General features: G+C 57.8%; 1 protein-coding gene across 1 annotated transcript in view; it reads left to right on the top strand.

Moving 5' to 3' along the window:
• Positions 1–24,514, top strand: part of FAM20C (FAM20C golgi associated secretory pathway kinase) — a 38,362-nt gene that overhangs the window by 9,945 nt on the left and 3,903 nt on the right. The window contains exons 4-5 of the mRNA XM_061208631.1: positions 19,263–19,355; positions 19,765–19,880. Of these exons, the coding sequence (XP_061064614.1) occupies positions 19,263–19,355; positions 19,765–19,880 (209 nt within the window). The remainder of the gene's footprint in view (positions 1–19,262; positions 19,356–19,764; positions 19,881–24,514) is intronic.

Raw genomic sequence — 24,514 nt, 5'->3', positions numbered from 1 at the left:
GGCCATGGGCCCCCCCAGAAGGAGCAGCTATCCATGACCAGGGCGGATGGCCAGCCTGGTTCACACAGGACAGAACCCCAACGTTCACACAGAACCCCAACGTTCATGAGGGGTGATTTGGGCAAGGTGAGGCCTAGGTTGCACGTGGGCTCCTTGGGGAAGGTTCTGGAGGGGAGGGGGCTCCTCATAGAACTTTCTGGCCACCGTGGGCTCCTCTGTGCCCTCTCAGACTGGAACTTGAGTAGAGGGGCCCCTTCCAGGCCTCTTGATGTCGCAACAGTGAGTATGGAGCTGTGCGGGGAGGAGGGTGTGCCAGGCGGGGTCGAGCTCGGATGCTGCGTGGACGGCCAGGTGACAGGTGGGCCTGGACCCCTCCCTGGCAGGAATCTGGGACAATAGCTGAAAACCACAATGTCTTTGTTGCCCCGTCGGCCACACAGGCCCCCCGTCTTGGTGGTGTATTGTCCACAGTCCAGTAAGTCGTCTCCAGGTGCGCCCAGAGCTTTGTAAGTTGAAGATTCTGAATTAATTAGGTGGTAGTATTTTTCCTCTGAGATCTTGAAGGATGTATGCTGAGAGGGTCTAGAGAGGGACAACCCTGAGGTGGGAGGTAGAGCCTGGGGGGCCTGAAAAGTGTAATTTACGTGGTATGTGCATGACCATTTAAAGTTGGTTTTTTTTTTAATTTATTTATTTTATTTATTTTTATTTTTGGCTGCGTTGGGTCTTCATTGCTGTGCGCAAGCTCTAGGCGCGCACGGGCTTCAGTAGCTGTGCCTCGCGGGCTCTAGAGTGCAGGCTTTGGTAGTTGTGGCGCACGGGCCTAGTTGCTCCGCGGCATGTGGGATCTTCCCGGACCAGGGCTCAAACCTGTGTCCCCTGCATTGGCAGGCGGATTCTTAACCACCGTGCCACCAGGGAAGCCCCACCATTTAAAGTTTAATGGGTATATATTTTTAATAGACATTGAAAAATATTTAAATAGCACATTAGCCCATGAGTTGCTGAGTATTCTTGCTTTAGTGTTAAAGTAAGATTTTTTAACAGCTTTATCAAGATGTAATTTACATATTTCATAATTCAGCCACTTAAAGTCTACAATTCAATAGCTTTCAGTATATTCACGGAACGGTGCATCCATCACCACAACTTTAGAACCTTTTCGTTACTCCAGAAAAAAACCTTGTCCGATGTTGCCCTGCCTCCAGGCCTGGACAACCACGAGCCTACTTTCTGTCTCTGTGGACTTGCCCATCTTGGAGTTTCACGTAAACAGAATCACACACTATCTGATTCTTTGTGTCTGCGTCTCTCACTGAGCATCATGTGTTCAAGGTTCATCCACGTTGTGGCCGGTGTCAGAGCTTCCTTCCTTTCTGTGGCCGAACAATACTCTACAGTGTGGATGGACCACATTTTACTTGTACTTTCATCCGTTGATGGGCATTTGAGTTATTTCCACTTTTTGGCTGTATGAATAATGCTGTATGAACATTCATGTACAGGTTTTTGGGTGGACATATGTTTTCATTTCTCCCGGCTGTATGCCTGGGAGTGGAATTGCTGGGTCACATCATAACTAAGTGTAACTGTTTGAAGAGCTGCAGACGCTTTTCCTCGGCGGCTGTGCAACGTGTAGTCCCACCAGCCGTCTCCACGCGCTGCTCGTCAGTACTTGTCTTTATCCGCCTTTTTGGTCCTCGCCATCCTGGTGGGTGTGTGAGATGGTGTCTCCCTGAGGTTCTGACTCATAGTTCTCTACTGACTAATGGTGTCGAGTGTCTTTTCATGTCCTTGTTGGTCATTTAGATCTTCTTTGGAGAAATGTCTGTTCAGATCTTTTGCCGTTGTTTAGTTGGTTGTCTTTCCATTAGTAAGTTGTAAGAGTTCTTTATATATTTTGGATATAAGACCCTTATCACATACGTGGTGTCCTTTGAGGCACAAGTTTCTCATTTGGAGCATGTTGGATTTAACTATTGTGTTGTTGTTGCTCGTGCTTTTGGTGTAGTATTTAAATTTTAATATCGAAAAATGTACATGCTAGGTAATAGTGGTGCAGGTGGTATGTGTGCCTGAGGTTTAGAAGCAACAGAGACAGCAGGCCTGGCAAGGCCATTGTTGTGTGACCTCCAGTAAATTCATTCCCCCTTACTGGGACTCAGTTTATCCATCTGTCAACAAAGGCACTGTAGGAAGAGGTGTGAGGTCTAAACTCTGTTGGATTGGTTTAGGAGGCAGGGCACCAAGTTTACAGAAGGAAGCCGGGAGGAGCTGGTGTTTGGCAAGTCGGGGTGGGGCTGGGCAGACACACCAGAGTGTGCGGGCTTTGCAACAGGATTCAACCTGCTTCTTGGAAAGGAAGCTTCCAGGTGTGCTCATAACACTAGCTGTGACCACCTCCTGGCAGAAATCTGCGTTCAGCCACCCCGCTAACACCGAGCCCGGCCTGGCCTCCTGCCAGGCGCAGGGAATGCAGGCGTGACTCAGGCCCGGCCCTGCCGCTGCTCAGGGCGGGATGCGGAGCAGTGTGTCTGCTCCACCGCGCAGGGCCTGGGCCTCAGTTGGTGCTACACATACGTCTGCAGAGCGAACTAGAGAACGAGCCGCTGACGGCAGACGGGAGACTGAGGGCTGGTGAGCACTTGGGAGGCAGCTGGAAGGTTTCTCAGAAGTGACCTCCAGCTGAGACCTGAGCACAAGTGTGACGGTCAGGTGGACACCACCCCAGGCCAGAAGGCCAGCCTGGAGGAGGCGGCACATTCCAGGACCGGGTGGCTTCTACAGTCTGGAGGACCAGTGCTGTTGTGCAGAGGACTACATCACGTGGCTGTTTATACTGAGGTTAATTTAAGTGAGATGAAGTTACAACCTAGTCTCTCGGTCACACCAGCCACACCTGAGGCATCAGTGGCTGCACGTAACTGGCGGTGCCGTGTTGGACACGCCCAGCATCACAGAAGGTTCTGTGGGCAGTTCTGTGTTTGAGCACAGAACTCGAGGGGAGACGAGTCCAGGCAGCTGGAGAGGGGCAGGGGCCAGACTCTGCAGGGCATCTGGGCCTGGATGTTTGGATTTTTTCCAGGAGTGTCAGTCAGCCACATTATGCAGAGATGGAGGTGGGGAGGGTGGGAGGGCTTATCGGTTGTCCGATGAGAGGTGCTGGCGTCTGCGCCTGAGGAGGCGTGAGGATGGGGGATGAGCGTGGCTCTTAGAGACACTTGGGAGAGGCAGACCCCCTGGGCACAGTGACTGACGGACGTGGTCGGGGCTGAGAGAGTGAAGGCTTCCGACCTAGGTGCCAGTGGCCTGCGGGGCCGTGGGGGGGGGGGGCGGTCCAGGCAGGGAGCAGGTGCACGTGGAGGCACCTAGAAGGTGAGGCCTAGCCATAGAGAGTATCCTTGCTGTGTGACCTTGCAACACTCCCTCCCCTCTCTGGGCCTCGGTTGCCTTACGCTGCACGAGGCTGGATTACAGGAGGCTTCGGGACCCTGCCCTTCTGGGACCTCTGTATCTCCGGTAAGGAAGACAGTAATTTCAGCACCGGTGGGGCTCCAGGAGCCATTGCAGTCCCCTCCCCGAGTCAGTCCTTGCTCTTTGATTGTCTGGGTGTGCTGGAGTTTGCAATTTTGACTTGCAAACATTCGAGGGATGATGAATATTTGGTGCACTTGAACAGTAGCTATTTAGGGCGCAACAGCTGAACGCAGGCTGGAAACGGAGCTGCAGCCGCGCTTCTGCTCAGGTCACTTGCCAGCAGGCGACCCGTCGCTCCCCGCGGCCTGGCGAGGCTGCTTTAACAGTCCGTCTTCACCAAAACAGCTGGGCCGCCTCCTGAGCGTTTGGAATCCGGAACTACAGCGCCCTCTGTGCTGTGTGTGTTTTGGGATCCAAAGTGTGTTCAGACGCAGGGAGGGAAGGAAAGCACACCTGCCCCCGTGGTAGCTTTGAGGGGAAAATAAGTCCAACAGCAAGACGACACCTCCAGTACAGACGAGCCGGTCGCTGGTGCTCCACAGACCCAGCATCGCTTGCAAAGCAGAAGCAAAGGAGAAAAACCCCACGGGCCAGGCTCAGTGAGTCTGAAATGGGTCATTTCAAGTCTGGCTTACTGAGCACTTGTCATCCAGGGCTCAGGAGCTGGCGGGACAGTGGAAGGCGCCCCCAAAGAAGGCAACCCCCCCCAGCCTGGAGGCAGATGGGGCCAAGGTCGTGGGTGCGGGAAAGGGCGCCACGCCAGGCACAGTGCCTCTCGGACCCAGACAGGGAGGTCACCGTCACGCCGTAGACCTTGTTGTGGACAAGGAGACTGAGGCTCAGAGTGCCCGAGGGCACCCAAGGGCACTGGCCAGCAGTAGATGTGGCTGGAGTGGCCACTGCACTGTCCCTACTCGGATCTCAAAGCAGTGGCCATCATCGTCTTTGATGTCATTAACATGTGGGTTCATTTCTGGTTCCTTAATTTGTAACAACAGTTGAGCTCTAAGCCTATGCATCCACACTGCGTGAGCGTCCCGGGCTGCCGTCGGGAAGCATCACGACCTGGGCAGCTTAGAGAATCAGGAAGCTCTTCTTCCTCAGTTCCGGAGGCCACAGCAGAAACCATGGTGTCGCAGGACCGCCTCCCCTGAAGGCTTCTGGAGGGTCCTTCCTGCCTCTTCCAGCTTCTGGGCTTGGCTGTCGATCCTTAGCGTTCTGTGGCTTGTGGCCAGGTCACTCCCTTTTCTGCCTCTGTTGTCACATGGCCTCTCCTGCGGGTCTGTGTCCAAATTCCCCTCTTCTTATAAGGACACCAGTCACTGGACTCAGGGCCACCCTGACCCACTATGACCTTTTCTTAATGAATCCCATCTGCCAAGTCCCTATTTCCAAATAAGGCCGCAGTCACAGGTCCCCAGGGTTAGGACTTCAACATACCATTTTGGGGGAACACAATTCAACCCTTTCCAACGTCCAGGTAAGACTATATTCCGTGTATACCCGCACCTCTTCCCAGTGCCTGGGTGACGAAGGTAGGAAAGAGTTTTCATCTTCACTGTTGATGGGTTCACCCACCGCCCCGCCTGCCTTGGTCTCCTCTGTATGTTGTATGAGGAGGGTCAGTTAGATCAAGGGCAAATATTATCAGTGCTGATAAAATCCAATACAATTTTAGCTTTACCGACACTTGTAATTCCCCACTTTCCCACCTTCCTAAAATGTACGTTTCTGTTGAGTTGGAACATTCATATGGAAATGCACACAGATGGTAAGCGGATGTTTACAACACACGCCAGTACCCAGGTGACCAGGTAACCAGCACCAGGTCAGGACCAACTGACAGCCCCCAGACCCCTGTGGCCCCTGCAGTCTCCTCCTCCCTGGGCGGCTCCTGCCCCCGGTTCCCAGGGAGCGCATCCCCGCCCCCCGCCCCCCGCCCCCACCCATGCCGCCCGTGCGTCTGAGAGCTGCCTCTCCCGTGGCTCGCTGTTCTCGGGGCCAAGTCACATTCCATTGTGTGAGAACCTCCGGTTTCTTCATCCCTCTCCTGTTGATGGACTTGTGGGCGGTTTCAGTTAAAGGATGTTGTTAGTGGAGCTGCCCTGACCGCTCTCGTACTTCTGAGGGCTCATCTGGGGGCAGGGCTGTGCCAGGAGCACAGTGCTGGGTGGCAGGGTCGGGCTCTGGTCAGCTCGGCTTCAGTAGAGCTGCTGTCCGGGGCAACCATCCTGTGGTCTACACTCCAGCAGCTCATTCCAGGACAGGGTGTGGTGCCCAGGCTGGATGCCAATGTCTGTGACGGCCGTACACAGAGCCTGGACAGGTCACAGGCCATGAATGCCCTGTCCCTGTGGACCAGGCCAGGCCTAACCCCACGTCTGGCCCTTGGGGCCTCACTCCCTTTGTTTGCAGGCAGCAGCTCCCCTCTGTCCAGCTCTGGGCGCCTTGGTCTGGAGGGACAGCCGTGTGTGTGGCCTTGCGGGGGGAGGGGCCTGTGTCTGCACGTCTGTCTGGGGGCTGCTGCCCGCCCTGCAGGGACACATGGCCGCCTCTGCCCACCACGCGCTCCTTGTTCGTGCCACGGCCTGGGCCCCCTGAGGCTGCCACGCTCGGCCGCGGCTCTCCACCCCAGTGAAGCTGTTCCCGCACCTGCTCACGTTTGTTCGGGTTTGACAGCCTCCACTCTGGCCGGCGAAGCCGGTGCCCCTGTAGCTGACACGTCACGTTTTACTTTTATCACCAGCTCTCCTTCAAGGAGGAGAAAATTGAGGCTCCGAGGGTTTAAAGGTGAATCGGGAGTGGGAGGCCGGCCAGGGCTTGGTTCCAGGCTCTCGGACGTCAGGTCCCAGGCCTGTCAGGCCGAGGCTCGGCCAGCCGGGGACCCTGGACCCGGGGTCTCTGCTGGGAAGGCGCCCATGCTGCCCACTCCTCCCAGAGGCATCGCACGTGAAGAGGCTCTAAGTACCTGCACTACTTTTGCAAAGAACAGGGGGGGGTGTGTGTGTGTGCGCGTGTGTGTGTGTGCGTGCGCGCATCTCCCGGAGAAACCACCCCTGAGCAGCTGTTTGGAGGCCCAGGAGTTCCTCGTAGCCGAGGTGCGCGCACAGAGGCAGCTGCAGAAACACCTTCTGGCCAGCCAGCCTTTCTCACCGCAGAAACCAGAGCCGCCCCCCAACCCCAGCCTGGCCCGCCAGGGGGCAGCGCGGGCCTGAGAACAGGAAGTGCTGGAGGGCAGGGCCTCCCCTGGTGATTTCGACCTCAGCCTGCTGAGCCCTGCTCAGGCCCCGGGCTGGGGCCCAGGGGCGTGAGCGGGCAGCCTCACTGAACTGCCTGCCCTCCAGGCCCCGCCAAGGCCCCCCCCACCCCATGACCAGTGTGTCCAGCTGGGTGTGGCGCTCAGACGGGCGCCCTCTCGGCTGTCTTCCCAGTGCTTGCACTGCCTCTGGTTAGTGACACGGTGGTCCAGACCCACTGCCTGGCCCTGAGCAGGCCCTGCCCCTGGCTGGGGCGCCTCCGCACTAGGACCGCATCCAGCTGTCGTGAGCACCGGCCCAGGGGAGCCCACTTGCTACAGCCTCGTGAGGTGAGCTTCTCTGGGGCCAACACAGGGCAGGAGTCGCAAGGGACTTGACTGTGTGAGGTTATCTGTCCCTGGAACAGTTGTCCGATGTGGGAGGCGACAGGAGGGGCTGGCTCTTCCCTGACACCTCCTCCCTCCCCCTTCCCTCCAGGGCTGGCAGGCAGAGGGGCTACGGTGGTGTTCTCCGTGGTCCCCACGTGGCCACCGCATCGGTGGACCTGGGGCTCTGTGCCTCGTTATCAAAGCATGAAACCATTGCACGCTATTTCCACTCATCACTTTTACGAGGAGAGGATTTAAAGAGGCTCCGATGAAATGTTGTGCTCCCCTGGCCGCCAGAGAGGGAGCCATGGCCACGTTTATACTGCAACACAAGTGCTGCTACAGCCTTGCATGGTTAGCGGCCATCCCAGATTAATGTGTAAAATGCAGTTTTGTTGTCCATGACCCTGTACTGCATGTTGGTCTCCAGGACCAATTTATATATGAGTCAAACAGCGCCTCTCCTATATTTAATCTCTTTTGATGCTCCCGTCAGACACGCCACATGGATCCTGTACAGCGGGGGCTGGGCTGTGAGCCGCAGAGCTGCCTCCTTTGCTGAGAGAGGCAGGTGCCACCTCCTGTGGGCCCTGAGCTCCCCTGGGCCTCGACGTCCTCGCCTGTAACAGGGGGCACACCAGGAACACAGCAGGGCAGCCGGGCTGGCTGTTTCCTCCCTGAGCCACTGTGGGATTTAAGTACAGATGGGGTCGCTGGGTCGTTCTGGAACTCTGCATCCCGCTGGCCTGGTCTCATCACCTCAGCTGGTCGCTGGCGCCCAGAGTCCCCTTCCTGCACTTACCTCGGGGGAGGGCCCCACCTCCGCTCCGTATCCGGGGCTGCCCAGTGCCCTGCAGTTTGTCCACAACCTCAGTTGACCCCCCGCTGAGCCCTGGGTGTGACCCATCTATGTGTCCAGTAAGCACAGGGCCTAGTGGACCCAGGGGAGCTTCAGGCTCCAAACTCCTGCAGTTAACGTGTGCAGCCCAGCAGGGACGCTGTGCGGGGCTCCCGTGGGCTCAGAGCAGCACCCGGTGTCTCCACGTGGCCCCTGCCTGAAGGAGCAGGACCTCTGAGGGCCGTCCTGGCCTCTGCGGGTGGTGCAAACAGAAAACGTCCAGAGCGGCAGAGCCCGGTGCGCCAGGCCCAGGGGGGCCTCCTCGGCCAGCACAGGCCCCGTGACGGGGTGGGGGGTGGGTGGACGGGTCCTGCGGTTGACCTGTGAGGGTCTGAGCATGCAGGGGGCTCTCCAGCAGCTACTTCAGGTCCAGTCCTTGGTCTTTGGTGCATCTCCACGGCGCCCCCCCCCCCACGCCACTGGGAGTGATGAACAGACACCAAGTCTCACGTGGTTGATCACCTTGCAGGCCCCCAGTTGTAGGGCACTTAGGTTGTCTCCAATTTCATGGGTTACTTTTATAGTCAGAAAGCCATGGACTTTATTAATTGAAAAACAAGTAACAACCCATCACAGGCTTTTGAGAGACTCTCCCGAGCTTGTCAGCAGCAGGGCAGAGCTGTTGGCCCAGTGGAGGCTCGGGGCAGAGCAGCCGGGACCCCAGCTGAGGCTGCACGGCCACCCTGGGCTCTCTGCCCGACGGCACCATCGGGAGCCAGCTGTCCACCTTCAAGATCCACCATCACTGAGAGTAAGTGTCTTGAGGAAACGAGAGGCCAGGAGAAGACTCTGGGGGACAGAGGGGCTCGCCTGAGATGTGGGGGGGCGTTGTTGCCTGAGGAGCATGGTGCCGGGCCTCGGGGAAGGGTCTCTGGAGAAGGGGCTTCTCCCGCTCCAATCCTTGCTTCGCTTCCAGGGTCCACTGCAAGCCTTCTCCCCGGGGTCCAAGCGTCCCCATGTCCCCACGTGGAGGACATGGTTACCCCCGACCAGCTGAGCTCTTAAGCCCCCAGGAAAGGCTGGCCTGGTGCTGCCCAGTCAGAGGCTCCTAAGGGTCCGAGGCAGGGGGACCTCGAGAACAGCACAGCACCACCGCCTCCCACGTGCCATGGGCGCTGGCACACTTGAGCGCTAGGAGGATTCTCTTAGTTGGTCCCCACTGCAGCCCCGGGGGCTCGTCATCCTCGCCCGTTCAGACAGGACCCAGAGGCTCAGGGAGGGAATGGCCGCCCACAGAGCTGCGAGGCCAGCGTCGTGGCCAAGGGGACGGCCTGCCCCGGGCTCCCGGGTGGCTCCATGCGGCTGGCCTGGCCGTTATGCTGGGCCGCTACTGTCCATGGGCTCGAGTGGCCAGGGCACGGTCACTCCGGCTCCCCAAACACCCTGCTGTTTCACCGTCGGCCAAAACTGCCTGATTTGGGCAACCACGGGAGTTCACTGTCTTCGGCTGCTCCTGCAGCTGGGAATTCCTTTGCTTGACAAAATAAAAGAAAAAGGAAATTATTAACAATTCTGTAACAGTAGCAGGGAAGCAGGCAGGGAAAGGGGTAAATGGTAAGAAGTCAGTAAAACCTGCAGAGAGCGCAGTTCTGGCCCCCGCGCCCTGCTTTGCCCCCATCGAGCAGGTGGGGGGCTGTGCCGGCTCCCAGTGCCCCCAGCCTCGTCAGGACGCCCGCCCCAGCTGACCATGACAAATGTTTCCTTGGGAGCTTCTGGAAAAGATTATCCCCTTTGTTCAAATGAAAGCAAGCAAGTCATTTTTTCCGCAAACATCCTCCTGAACGGCAGCGTGGAGATTCTCCCTGGTGTTAGGGTCTCTGGGGGCCGTCCCTGAGCTATCGTGAAAGGGGCAGAAGGTGAAAAGAAGAAAAGAAACTCTGGTCTTCATTCCCACATGCCAGAGAAGAAACCAAGTCGGGCATCTCAAGAGCAGTTTGATCAGCTGGTTGTTTTTTACACCCTAAAAGGAAATTTTGCAGACCTGACATCTCCTTAAAAAGCCTCGAAAATAAGCTGGAATCGACCCCTACGCTCGGGATTGAGTTTGTTTTTTCATTCAGCAGGAAAAACAACATCACAGCAGTAGCCTTGGTGCTAAATATTTAATACACGGTTTAATAGATTTGAGCATCTTTTTTTACCTTGAATAAAAAGATGAGTGACGGACGCTTAAATACAGAAAGAAGAACTAGGGGCCTGTGTTCATGGTTGCCTGGGACAGAGCATTCATTTCCACTCTAATTTCATTCCTTAGTCACGTCCCCAAATTCCGGATGAGCTGGCAGAAAAGCATTTAAAACACAGTAGATCTTAAACTTTCAAGCAAATCTCTTCCCCCCCCCTGCCCCGACCCTTTGCTTTGGAACGCAAATCTGAGTCACTGCAATTATTTTTAAATGGAAACGACTTCAGACTTTCTTTGCAGTTACAGATCTTTGAATTGTTTTTAAATTGGTTTTCATGAAATTGACCATAAGAGGTTTGAGTCTCTTCTGAGTTAATTTTTCCACCCAACCATAAGTGAGCAACTTGTCCCCTGTGTCCTACTTTGAACAGCTGTCGCTGTGTCTCTTGGAGACCCAAGGGGAGGGGGATCAGCGGGTGTGAAGGCCCCTCGTGATCACCTGATGGCGGCAAATCGCTGACGGGTCCTGATGCTCTGGCTGTGGCTCACGGCGTGGCTGGTCGGGGCATGGGCAGGTCTGTGGGCGAGTAACAAGTTGCTGGGGGAACCCCTCCTTGGGTGTGGTCATCATGAGGCCCATAGCCTTCAGGGAAATCCTCCCCCAAAAGAAAATAGGTTGGTAGGAGTGGACAACAGGTGCTGGAGGTTCTGAATAGGAAGAGAGCGTGCTTTACCAAACAGATCCCCACCCCCGCAGGAGCCAGGACAAGCGTTGCCAAAACTGGCAGGAGATACTGACGGGAAGGTCTCGCTGAGGTGACTGCCAGGGAGCGGCCTCCTCTCCCTTCCAGAACATCTACCAGCCGAAAACCTGATATTAAACAGCTTAATATATCTCCTTAATGACAAGGTGCTCGCTGTCTGCCGTGTGAGTGATGGGAAGATTGTCCGAGACAGAAGGGCTGATTTCTGCCTCCTTGCCTGCGCCGGGTGAGTCCGGATCCACTGCACGTTTTGGAGGAACGAGCAAGTGTCTGTCCCCTCGGGTGTTTTGCCCCTGAGGTTGGCCTGGGGGCGGGAGCCAGAGCCTCGTCCCCGCGGTGGCCTCTGCCCCCGGGACATCAGGCCACCTGGTTAGGACAAGGGTCTTTGCAGAAGTGATGGAGTCAGGATCTTGGGGTGAGGTGGTCACCTTGGACTCCTGGATGGGCCCAAAATGCAGTCACGTGTGTCCCTGGTTTGGACACAGAGAAACCAGAGGAGGGATGTGGTGATGGAGGCAGAGCTGGGGCCGAGGAAGCTGGAAGAGGCTGGAGGGACCCCCCCCACCCCCGGAGCCCCTGGGGGGAGTGTGACCCTCCCATGCCCTGATTTTGGATCCTAGTCCTCAGAACTGTGAGGGATGAACTCCTGTTGTGTGAAGCACGTCTGTGGTCATCTGTTACAGTAGCTGCAGGACACCCATCCGTGTGCCTCCTGGGCCCCCAGCTCCTGGAACTAGGAGGAGCCATCCCAGGAGGCAGTGGGGATACAGACGCCGCCAGGCTCTCCGGTCCACGTGCCTCGCCCGGCTTTGCCGCTTCCCAGCGGGTGACCTGGCTACAGTGCCTCACCTGTGAGGTGGGTCTAGTCACACTGCCTGCCTTCCAGAGTCCTGACCTGCGTGCGTCAGTGTGGGTGGAACGCTGACAGCAGAGCCGGGTGCTGGAAAGTTCTACAGGAGGGTTTGCTGTCATCAATAGCTTATTGAATAATGGATAGAAGAGAGTCAGAGGAGGCTGGGTGCACGGGGACCCAGGGTAGGACCCTCAGGAGCACCGCCGTCTGTCTGTGAGCATCTCCAGGGCCGAGCGGCTACCTGCAGTGACACCTGAAGGTGTGCCTTTTGCGATTCTCACGTGGCCTTGGAAGTGCTCTCGTTCTTTCTGCCTCTGTCTTGTTGGGTCTGGGATGCTGGTCCTTCTGCATGACACACAAAAGGTGTATGTGTGGCCCACCTCTCTCTGGGCCTCAGTTTCCCATCTGGGCTCAGGGATCTCGGGGGCCCTTAGCTCTGACGACACGTTAAAGCCTTGTGACAGCTGTGTGTGCCCTGGGCAAATTGCACAGTTGCCCTTTTTCCAAAGTTTCACCCGACGGTTTGCTGTTCTCTCTCCTGGCTCCCGCATCCCCATTCAGCTGGCCTTGGCTCGCCGTGTGCAACTCGGCAAGTCCGTCTCTGCACACGTTGGTGGGGCAGCCAGCAGCAGGGGGTACGGTGGGGCTCTGCTCCCCCTGGCGGCGTCACCCCTGAGCCGTCTTACCTGCCCCACTTCACAGAGGCACCAAGGGCGCACCTGCTCCGTCGGCCTGGAGAGGGTGGCAGGCCTGTGTGAGCAGACCCTTCCCCACCAGCTGTCCTCCCCAGGTGTCCAGTGGAGAGAATATGGCCCAGCCCACTCCCCACCCCAGTCCCCCCATCTCAATCCAGGGGTCCCCTTGGACTAAAGCAGGGCCTTGGACCCCAGCGCTGGGCCCTGTATCGGGACCCCTCTGTTTGTGAGCTGACACCTCTCACTGGCTGTGTAGAGGTCTGTAGGACGGGGACACTTCACAGGGGTCGTGAGGACCCAGGGAGTGAACGCACGGAAAGCGCTTAGCAAGGCACTCAGCTCAGAGTAAGAGCCGGATAAATGTTGGCTTTTACTCCTTCATGGGTTTTGGTCATAAGCTGCCAATTTACTCTGTTTTTAATCAGAGCAAGTTTTCTGTTTTCCCACAAGTTAAAGAATGCTGAGATGTTGACAGTAGCAGTGAGACCAGCAGGGGGGCTGTTGGTCTATGGGAGGGGACGAGGGTCTGACAGCTGTTAAGAGGGGTGCAGCGGTGCAGACCTGCTGGGGGCTGGGCCAAGCGTCTGGCAGGAACTGGACACACTGGTGGGCCCTTCCTCCCACCAGGAGCCAGGACCTTTCTTGGGGACGTGGGGGTGGTTCTTGCAGCTGCACCTCTGGGGCTGCAGCCCCTTGTCCCCTGTGAGCCTAGGCACCTGACCTGGCGGCTGGCAGCCAGCGTCCTCCGGCCTCGCTGTGCGCAGAGGTGGTTCTGATCCCAGAGGAATCGCAGGCTTTCGAGACCCACGCCCGGAGCCATGTCTGACTTTGGGGCCTAAAGAAAGAGCCTAGGACTAGGTCAGACACCCGGGTCCTGACCCAGGGCCGGCCATTTCCAGCCGTGTGATTCTGCAGACGTCACTCCCCCTTTCCCAACCTCAGACGTCTGTGTCATTAAAACAGGGGCAAAGATCAGAGCCTTGAGGGGTGCCCCAAGGACAAATCGTGCAGCCCAGGGAGGGCACAGGATGCGCGTTGGGTTCTGCCCCCTCGGCTTATGTGAAAACAGAGGTACTTCTCTCAAAACGTTCTGCGTCACTTCTTAAAAGTGTAATGCATTTCAGCGTGACCAGATCTGGAGGAAACAGACGGAATTTCACAACCTCTCCAAGGTTGCTAAATCACTGTGTCCTTTGTGCTGCTTTGGTGTTGCCAAAGATTCCATATGCCTTTCCTGTTGCTGCGGTAAAAAATTACCACAAATTTAGTGGCTTAAAGCAACACAAGTTTGGTCTCTTACGGTTCTGGAGGTCCGAAATCTAAAATGGATCTGTGGGCTGTGGGCTTCTGGAGGCTCTGGAGTTGGCTTCCTGCCGAGGAATGCAGGCGCTTCTAGAAGCTAGAGAAGGAAACAGATTCCCCCCCGGAGCCTCCATCTTCAGGGCTGCCAGTGTAGCCTCTTCTGCCTTCAGATCTCCCTGTGCTTCCCTCTTATAAGGACCCTTTTGATGACATAGGGTCCATGCAGATAATCCAGGATAATCTCCTCATCTCAAGATCCTTAACTAAATCACATCTGCAAAGTTCCTCTTGCCATTTAAGGTAGCCGTATTCACAGATTCTGGGGATTTAGATCACAGATTTCCTGGGAGAGGTCAACATAGCAGTCATTCTCACTTTAGTATGAACAACCACAATCAGGTAGTATTGTGCTTCCTTCCGAGCTAAGGGAAGTCCCTCTAAAGGAAGGGGGTTTGGGTGTGGTCAGCTCTGGAGAGGAAGGAGAGAGGGACATGCAGGAGGCCCTGAGAACTGGTCCCAAGCAGCCTCTCACTAGGGTTTAGCGGGTCTGGGCTTTGAGGGTATCAGGGACCGCCCTCCAGTGCCTGCTTTCTGGTGGCCTTGGGGCTCCATCTGACTGTCTGAGCCAGGCGGAGTGTGAAGTTCCAGGGCCTTCCTGAGAGGAGGAGTGGACCCGAACCTTCCTCGGACCCTGGCCCTTCCCACTTCCACCAGTTTCTACCTTTCTTCCCGTTTTAACCCCAGTTGCCGTTGCCAAAGCCATCTTTCACTTCAACAGGCACCTAATCCGTGGTTTGCCTCATTCCTCAGCTGCTCTTTGACCAGGAAGTCAGCCTTAGCACCTTTTCATTTTCCTGCCTTGCAGTCCCGAGGCCAGGGTGCCCAACTGACCTCCAAGGCAGTGGGAGGGGGCCTCCAGGTGCTGGCCGCTCCACGTGTGAGGGCAGTGGGCCCCGGGAGGCTCCTCCCGTCCCTGGTTCCTCAGAGGTCTCAGTGTATCCCAGGGGAGGGGCTGCCACCGGCCTTGCTCCCTCTCAGTCAGTGGGGGAGGACCGTGACTCCTGGGCTCCAGGTGCCGTTCCAGGAAGTGCTGGTCCCTGGCCCCTGGGCTCCCCACCCCTCGTCAGGGCGAGCCCTGGGTGCTCAGCCAACTCCAGAGGGTCCGATAGCATCTCCTTTTCACATCTCCATGCCCCCTTCCCAGGAAGAAGCCTGGGGCAGGCCGCACCCCACACCTGCCCTCCTGCACCTGAGCACACCTTCCGCCGGGACACCTGGAGGAAGAAGAGGCTGCCAGGTGACCCGGTTCAGCCAAGTCCAGTCTCCTGCCTGGTGCTTTGGGTTCAGTAGTTTTCCAAAGTACCTGCCGTTCCCCAGTGCAGCCCAGGAAGAGGCAGGAAGGTGGCCGGCCCCCCATGGAGGGGATCATGGTCCACCTTCTCCCTACTCAGTGCAAGGAAAGAAGTCCCAGCCTCCCCAGTGGGACCGGTGCCCCTGGCCCCTGGCATCCCACAGACGCTCCCGGGTTGTCCCTTGCTCAGCACCGGGGCCCTGAGGTGTGCCAGCATCCTCCCCACAGCAGATAAACAGAACTCTGAGACTCCCTGAGTTGTCCCAGGCGTGAACTGGCTGGTAAGGACCTCCGCCAGTAGGTAAGCAGAGCTGCCTTCCTGTGAATGGCCCGGGGACGGAGGTCACCGGAAAACCCCAAGGCGGGAGATGGGAAGGAACCAGGAACTGTTCTGGAACCTGGTCACAGTGCCTTCAGGAAGTGGCTGGGCTTTTCCCAGAGCAGCAGGGCTCAGAGCCACCTGCATTCCACGTGTGTGACCTGCTCAGAGGGGTGGGCCAGGGTGAGGGAGAGGGAACAAAGGCCAAAGCACTGGTGATGGTGATGATGGAGATGGTGATGATGGTGATGATGGCCTGGCCGAGAAAGTGGAGGAAGGAAGGTCCACTGGGAGGGCAGGCAGAGCCCTGTTGGGTCAGGGGAGCCATGAGCTAAGTGGAGAGGCAGAGCCTGGGAGACAGAGGGCAGAGAAGGACCCAGGCCCCACCTTCCACCCAGTGAGGATATACGGGCAGACAGAGGGACGGTCAGAGGGAGCAGAGAGGCCTCAGAAAGGCCGTCTGCTAGATCTGCACTGTCCAGGACAGTAGCCACCAGCCACGTGTGCCTGTTAATGTGTAAGTTAATTAAAATAAAATGTGAAAGTCGGGTCCTGTGTCCAACATCTGGGTGTGCCTGTGAGGTATAGAGCATGTCCATCACCGAGGAAAGTCCTGCTGGGCTGGGGAGGGCAGTGCAGGCCACGCCGAGAAGCAGAGTCAGTGACCCGGAGCCCCTGGGTGGCGCGAGGATGGCTGATCCCCTGACAGCACAGGCGAGAGCTGTGCTGCCAGCCCCAGGCATGGCTCCGGGGCCTCTGAGGGCCCACAGCTTCGTACATTTTTGTAGGGTTCTCTTTGAGGGGCTCTGCCCCAGGAGCTGGTGGTGAGTTGTGATGTCTTTTCCGACGAAAATAATTCTTAATTCCACGACAGACTGAAAAAATAAAAGGCCGGGGACGTATCGGGTGGGGTTTGCAGGCTGTGCAATTGGGAGACGCTGCCTTGCGGGGAGGGCTGTTCTGGGTTCTGCAGGGAAGAAATCTGGCTTAAATCTGCACCAGCCCTTTTCCACTTAAAACGTCAAAGTCCGTAGAACCAGTGTTGTGTAGACAGTGCTTGGCTCGACCAGGGATTCTCAGTTGAGCCAACCACCACCTTCAATCTCAGAAATACCCAGCCCTCCAGCCATTGCAGACCCAGGGCATGGGCGGCTTCCAGTGAGGGAGGCTCACATATTTAATTCGACCCACAGTGTTTTTTAAAAAAGGAAATTTACTTGCCGGCATTTAAAAGTCAGGAGATTCCACCAGGAAGCCTGGACTTGGTTTCCTTGATGTCTCAGGAGCCCTGGCTAGCGTGGCCTTCCCTCCTCCCGGGTGCCGAGCAGTCCCCGCCCTAGGTGCCAGCCCCCTGCAGGGTCTGTGACTGGGAAATGCACGCCAGCCACCTCCAGCTCAGCCGGGTTGACTAGGTGGCCTGTGCCTCGGTCACCAGCAGCCATCTGCAGGGTATCCCTAAGTGGCTCACCAAGGAACTGGTGCAAGGCCAGGGTTGTCCCCAGCCAGAGTCCTGCCCAGGCCGGAGTTACACCGGCTGGAATTGTGAACGCTGGTCTGTTCGCAGAGCCACAAGCTGGTTCCTGGAAAGGCTGATTCAGGTGACGTTTGGGGAAGCACGGGGAAAGGGGCATGTCCCGTCAGGAGCTCATAGCACAGGGAGTGAGGGACCCCCAGTGGATGTGCCACCCGCTGGACCGAGGCCTGGGTCTGGTCCTCCCCGCGTGGCCTCGGTTTCCTGAGGGTGGCTCTCCAGTACTCAGTACCTGTGCGTGTGCGTGTGTGTTTAGCAGTGACGTCGGCTGGCAGTTGGGTCCAGATGCTCGGGGTCGGGGGGTCTCTGGCCAACTCGAGCTGCATTTTGGGGAGTAAGGACTCAGGGAAGACAGGCTGGGAGAGTTACCTGGGGAAATGTGGTGAGTCTCCTGTCGCTGGCGCATTCAGGCCCATACTGGACAGCCTCCGCCTTGAGTGGGAGGTGTGGGCCAGATCATGTGAGGCCCTTGACTCTCGCCCGATCTGTGTTTCCCAGCTCAGGAAAGACCGCTGGCATTTGGTAAATTCTTATGAGGTTGAGGGTTGGGTTTCCTCCCTGGGTGCCGCCAGGTGGCCACCTGGGGAAATTGTCCCCGGCGGTGGAGGCAGGGCACGGAACGGACCTGGATCTCATGCAGGGAGCGTGTTTGCTCCCAGATGACTTTGGACAGTGGGCACACGTCCCAAAATGTGAGGTCAAACACTGGCCCTCACCGTGTTTGCCCCCAGGCGCCTGCTAAGCACTGATGTTTACAGGGTGACGTCCACCCTTCAGCAGAGCCCTGCACGTGGCCTCCTGCCCCTTGGCCGGGCGGAGGGGCTGTCTGCCGCTTACGGTGGGGCCCAGCACATTAGAGCCGACAGGCTCCTGGCGCTCCTTAGTCCTCACATCCTGGGGGGACGTGGAGTCCGGGGAGGGCCAGGCGGTGCCCCCCTGCCCACACACACTGCGATGGGGGCGGCCAGTGCAGCGCAGGGCTTCCCGGAGGTGGTGTGGGGCGGAGCACACTGCTGTCTGCTCACCAGCCTGGGAGGGGAGGGACCAGCGGTGGCCGTGCTCACCGTGGCGCCGTGGAAGGCTCGTGAAGGAGCGGCCTCGGGCGGCGGGGGGACGTGCGCTGAGAGCTCGGGCAGCAGCCCTCACAGTGCGGAGCGTGGCGCTGTGCTGCGAACCCCGTGGGCGAGGCTGCAGCGCTGCTGAGCCTTCACGGTGCTCACGTGCGCTCCAGCGGGGCCGTTACCCAGACTCCAAACTCCTTTGACTGAGGACTCCTTTCGTGCTGGGCGCCTGCGGGCCTGGTGGGGTGGGACACACATTTGGGAACGCCGACTGAGCCGCTGGGAGACATGGAGGGAAGGTTTTTCCAGGGAGATGGAACAGCGGAGCGGAGGCCTCAGAGCAGAGGCCCAGGAGACAGTGTGGTGACCTCACCTCCACTCAGGGACATGGTAAGACCCAGGGCGGGGGCGGAGGCAGGCCATTCGTCTTGAACGCCAGGGTGCCCTGGGGACACGGACAGCGGTCACCTCGTGGGCTTCAGAGACGGGTCCTGCAGTCCTCGTGCCTCCTGCACACCCCCGGGGAGCCCTCTGTCCAGGCAGCGGCCGGGCAGCGAGAGCAGGTTGGGGTCCGTTTGCACAGCCTGACCCGGGCCCCGGCTCACACCCGGCGAAGCCGCTTGCTCAGCGCGGGTCCTCCGCTGCCTGGCCACCCTCGCCAGCGGCCTCTCCTGAGAAATCTGCGTTTGGTGGCCTGGATGGTGGGCGGTGGGGGGGGGGTGTTGATCATCATTTAATGACCAGCCCCTGTGGTTATTAAAGCCTGATGGGCAGAGTCTGCCTGTTTCCACAGTGCAGACACTTCTAGGCTTCAGGCTCCCAGCACGAGGTCGCAGAGGTGGGCTGGGAACAGGTGTCCCAGCACGGGTTTCCACCTGCAGACAAGAGGAGCAGCCTCAGCTCAGGAACTAGCTGGGACATCGTGAGATCTAAGTGGTTATTCTTAAATGCAACTTATTTAGCTGTAGGTTTAATTTTTTTTTTTTTTTTTTGGCCGTGCCACACAGCTTGTGGGATCTTACTTCCCCAACCAGGGATTGAACCCGCACCCTCGGCAGTGAAAGCTTGGAGTCCCAACCATTGGACCACCTGGGAATTCCCTATATAATTTAATTTTTAACGATGACTACATCTAACGACTTGTTCCCAGAATCCTTGGGAATTTGACTGTCAGCTCCCCGGAGTTGGTACGAGCCACACGCCCCCTTCCACTGGGAGGATTTCTCTTTGATAAACTCCTGTTTTGTTCCATTTTCTCCAGGCAAACGAGGGAGCAGGAGACACCCCCTGACTTCTTCTATTTCTCTGATTACGAGAGGCACAATGCAGAGATCGCTGCCTTCCACCTGGACAGGTGAGCCCTCCCGCCGGCACCCTCGTGGCATTGTCACCCCATGGCCGTGCCCTGCTGTGTGCCTGGCCGACAGGAGTTGCCCAGGTGACCCAGGGTAGAGAGCCGGCCGTCGGGAATAAAGGAGAGAAAAGAGGAGACTCACAGGGCATCAGCCTCTCTAGCAAGACCGAAGGTCATGAGTCTCACAAAACTGGGCCCCTTCCCTCCATGATCACCTGTCTCAGGGCAGCTCTGCCAGCAGAACGCAAATTCCTTCTGGCCTCACAGGCCCCTTGCTGCTGGGGAGGAGGGTAGGCAGCCGACGTCAGGGGTCTGGGACTAACGGAGGAGAGTGAGGTGTCCGCTCAGCTCCGGTGGGAGCGGCTGGAGGGTACGGAGGTGAGGACTCCTTTCCCTGTCCTTCTGCCAGGATCCTGGACTTCCGCCGGGTCCCTCCCGTGGCCGGCAGGATGGTCAACATGACCAAGGAGATCCGGGACGTCACGCGGGACAAGAAGCTGTGGAGAACCTTCTTCATCTCCCCAGGTAACCTCACTCCCCAGGTAACCTCACTCCCCAGGTAACCTCATTCCCCAGGTAACCTGCCCCTGCACCACGTGCGGCGCTGGCTTCAGCTGCTGTGTTCCGAGTCACCGCGTGCCACACACCCTAAGTCTAAAAGTTGCCAGAAGGGTCTTGATCATTCCTGACTCCGCCCCCTGGGCTGGCATAGATGCTGTTTCTACCAAAGGCAAAAGGAAATTCGCAGCCTCTTGGGGGGTGTCCTCCAGGTGGTCCAGCCAGAGGGGAACTCCGTTCTTTGGACTCCCCCAGATTTAAAACACCCCGGAAAGGCCCTCTCACAGTGGCAAGGGCCGTGCTGCCTCCCCCTCCTCCACCGAGTGCCGGCGGGGAGCAGCGACTTCACCTGGTCCCCTGGAGGGTTGGCCCTGGTTCCCCTCGCACTCGGGTACCCTGCACGCTCCATGTACCATGAGGTGCTGACATTTATGAAAACCTCCAAGACTTCATATTATAAACCTTAAATGCACACGTAAACGTAAGTCACGCTCTGCTGAGTTACCTGCCCCAGCCTGTTCAGATGTGGCGCTTGGGGCTCCACGATCCGCCCGTCCCTTTCCCAAGCACTTCCTTTGCGCCAGGCCCTGCGCTGAGCTGTCCCAGGCGCCCACACTCACTAGGCTTGAGCCGTGGGGAACTCTCTTGTATTTCATCTTGGAACATTTTGAGTTGTCCCGGTGACGCCGGCAAAGCAGAGTGGAGTGGCCCAGCTGGGACACCGAGATCCACAGAGAGTGGACCTCGCCCCCCGCTCCCCTGCAGGAATGCCTTGGCCGTGCCTGGCACCCACCCCAGTTAGTACATGCCGACAGAAGCCACATGAGGCCCTGGATTGTCTGTGTCTGAGGACCTGCTGGCGAATAAAAGCCCGGCCCAGAAGCTCCTTTCTCATAGATCGATGTTCGGATTGACATACTCGGCACGCTTCCCGGCTGCATTCCTAAATTCATCAGAATTGAGGCCCACACGTCCTTAATTTCATGAAGCTCCATCCTTGTCATCCAGTGCTCACTGAGAGCCTCGACTGGTTCCTCCTCTCAGAGCCCATAAAGAGAGGAAAGTAGGGCAGAAACCCACCCACCCGCCCGAGGCAGGAGGGTTTTCATTCCCTTTTGCGTCAGTGTCTCACCCATGTGACCAGAAACCAAAGGGCAAAGTGAGAGCCTTTGTGTCGGGAGGGGTCTCTGAGGGCTTTCCGGTCGCCTTGCCTGTGCCCGAGCTGTGTGGATGGGTGGGACAGGCCTGTCCGGGGGCGTGTGCCCCTGCCTCCACCATGGCACAGGTGGGAAGGTTCAGGTGACGCAGCCACAGCGGCAGGAGCCCCAGCGCGCCGAGCACCCGCGTGGGATTCCTCGCTCCGGCCCTGGGCTGGCCCGTCGTTTCCACATCCCCGTTTTTAAATGGCTTAACTGACGTTTGGAGTCTGAACTATCCCCATGGTCGAGATGGTGACCGTGTCTGTCCCCCAGAGTCCCCTCCTGCCCCTGCGTCCCCCAGATGGCCTGGGACCCACCTTCTATCTGTGTGGAGATAGATTGCTTCTGCCAGTGGAGGGTGGGTGGCGTTGGGCATGTTCTTTGTCTTTCCCTCGACGTGGTTATTTTGAGAGTCACCCACACTGTTGCCTGTCCCCACATTTTCTCTTTCATTTCTGAGCTCTGTCCCGACAGCTGAGGGCCCTGAGCAGAAGGGATGATGTAACTTGCCACAAGGAAAGGGAGGGATTGAAGTTTGAAATCTCGAGAAAGGGACACAAATCAAGGGGTTTCTGTGCTGGATTTCACTTCCTCTGGGGCAGAGGGGCCTCCAAGCTGATGCCTGCGCTGTGTCCTCCTGGGGAAAGGCAGCCTTAGCCTGGGCTTTGAGTGGGGACTCCTTTCTACAACCAGAAGATGGAGTCAGTCGTTAGCCTAAGCAGATGAGCTGAGATGCGGGCGTCCACCCTGTCCTCCGCACGAATCGTGACTGTCGGTCTCCCTGGTTGTCCCCGAGTGCACGGCCTGATGCTGACGCCCTCCCTCACCCTGAGCAGAGCCGTCACCCTGCGGTCGGTCCCGGCAGCTGGACCCACTCAGGTTCCCAGCTCCCAGCTGCTCTCCCAGGCCCCGCGGGTTTATCCGAGAATCCTGCTTGGCGCCCGAGTTCCCCGCCTGGGTCGCGCTCCTGAACCCTCTCCTCGGAGCAGCTGGCTGCGGGCTCAGCTTGGCCTGCCACTCCTGACACCCACCCTCTCTGACCAGACTGTTTCTGTTCCCACCGCCCCTGCTCTGTCAGCCAGATTTCTTCCTGAAAGCCCTGCGAAAGGTTTGGTTTTCTCTTAAGCAGCAGGATAACAGGAGCCAGCTTTGATCTCATTTTGGAAAATGAAATCTGTTGGGATTCATTTGGACCACTTTGGCTCTGCTTGCACTTCTGCACCCATTGGAGGCCAAAATCGCCATAGATGCCGAGCTTCCCTGGAGACTTTAATCCACGCCAACTCCCTTCCGCCTCCAGGGGCCTGAGTGGAGGGCAGGGAGCCCGAGGGGGTGAGAGGTGGAGGCGGCCCTCCTGCCGGTGGGCCCGGGGCAGCAGTGAGTGGCCGGAGGTGCAGGGCTACGTTGGGCTGTGGGACAGCTGAGTGCCTGCCACTGCGGGGCTGCGCGGAGGCCAGCAGCTGGAGCCCACGTCTTCTACGGAACACGTTTCTTGTGCTTTCCCGGCAGATTTCTATGGACGTGCCTCATATCCCGAGCTCAGCCCGCGTCCTCCTGTGCAAATCTGTGGGCTTCTACAGGGGCCCCGTGTGAACCCCCCAGGAGCCTCTCCTGCCCCCTCCCAGCCACTCAGCCCCACTTTTAAATCGGCTCTTTTCCTGCCATGTCGGCCGCTGTCTGGCTGGGTGGTCACTGGGCCTCTGTCCACACACTGTGGTCAGTGTCCAGAGTCCCACTGAGGGCCAGAGGGGTTCCCAGAACTGCACCCGGGCATCCTCAGGCCCCTCCCCAGAAGCCCTGCCCCACATGACATCTTGGCAACCTCCAGCCGGCAAACCCCTGAAACATTCAGAGAAGGGCGTGCCTGGACCCTCCGGGACCCTCAGGCTGGCGGATGTTGGGACCTCCTGATCCTCTCAGAGACGAGGCTCCCTGCCCAGGCAGCGCATCTCATCCAAGTCCTCTGGGGGTTGGAGCAGGCAGGCCCTCCTGGTGACCTGGCCCCGGCCACCCCAAGCTGTCTGTCTTGAGTGTCATTATTAAGATGAGCCAGGACTACCTCCTCAAGCCCCCTTCTCTCCACGTGCAGGGCACTGCCGTGACCGGCCCCTCACTCCTCCCTCGGGACACAACTTTAACACTTAGCCTCAAAACTGCTGCAGTCCCCGTTCAGAGGAGACCGAGGCACAGAGAGGTGAAGGGCCTCCCCCGAGGCTGCACAGCTGAGAAGCGAGAGGCTATGGGCTATCGGAGCCCCACCCTGGACGTCCCTTTAGAGACTGGGTTTGGGTCTCTGATGAGGAAGAGGCCGTGGGCCCAAGGGACTGCCTCTCTTTTCACATGAATCCATCTAAAGCCAGCTTAGGCTATTAGAGGGACAAATTCCAGGGCTCAGAAAAGTATTTTCCTCCTGAAAATGGGCTGAGATTGAACTGTGTCTACACAGACGAGATCTCAGGCTGATCTTTCTTTGATCGCCCGACAGTCATGACTCAGCAGCAGCTGCGAGACCCTGAGGTGGGGGAAGCAGGGGCTGTGTGGGAGCTGGCTCCCATCCCCGTGTCCTGACCTGGCTGAGACTCTTGAGTGTTCAGAGGAACCGCCAAGCCTGTGCTTCCATTCCAAGGGGTGTGACTGCTGCCTGTAGCCAGAGAAGGTCACAAGTGTCACTCGGGCAGGATGTGCAGCAGGAGGGGGGACCCCTGGCCTGGAAACCAGCCATTCGCACAGGGAAGGGGGCTTGCAGTGGTGCCTGGGGCTCTGGCCCTGTATTTCTCCACACCCCAGTCTCGGGGTTTGTTTCCCCAGCAAAGGAAGGAAGTGATGGACCCTGAGAACATGGTTCCGTTGGTAAATGCACAGACGGACCCACCGCACCCAGCACTGAGGTATGGCTGCGGCCTGCTCCCCGCCCAATGCTTCTCAAATCACTCTTCTTTGTGGGGATATAATCCACACGTCGTAAACCCAACATTTGAAGTGTGCCGTTCAGTGGTCTTTAGTACATTCTCAGTGCTGTGCAAGTCACTACTATCTGATTCCAGGACATTTGCTCACCCCAAGAGAAACCCCGTGCCTATTCAAAGTCACCCCCACTCTGCCCTGGCAGCCGCCAGTGTTTCCGCGTGGATTTGCCTGTTCCCAGTGTTTCACGTAAGCGGTGCCTGGCTTCATCTACTGGGCATAATGCTCGTGGTTCATCCACGTGCTAGCAGGTGTTACACTTCATTCCTTTTGTGGTTTGATATTGTTCCATTTTATGGATGAACCACACTGTGTTGATCTGCCCATCCCTTGACGAGCATGTGGGTTGGTTCCACTCTGACTGCCGGAATGGCCTGTTGTGAACACCTGTGTGCAAGTGTCTGTGTGGATGTGTGTCTTCATTCCTCTCGGGCGTGT

Source organism: Eubalaena glacialis, chromosome 13 (assembly GCF_028564815.1).
Source record: "Eubalaena glacialis isolate mEubGla1 chromosome 13, mEubGla1.1.hap2.+ XY, whole genome shotgun sequence".
In the NCBI taxonomy this organism is placed as follows: domain Eukaryota; kingdom Metazoa; phylum Chordata; class Mammalia; order Artiodactyla; family Balaenidae; genus Eubalaena; species Eubalaena glacialis.
The sequence above is the reverse complement of the archived record's forward strand: the minus strand, read 5'-3'. Positions and strand labels throughout refer to the sequence as shown.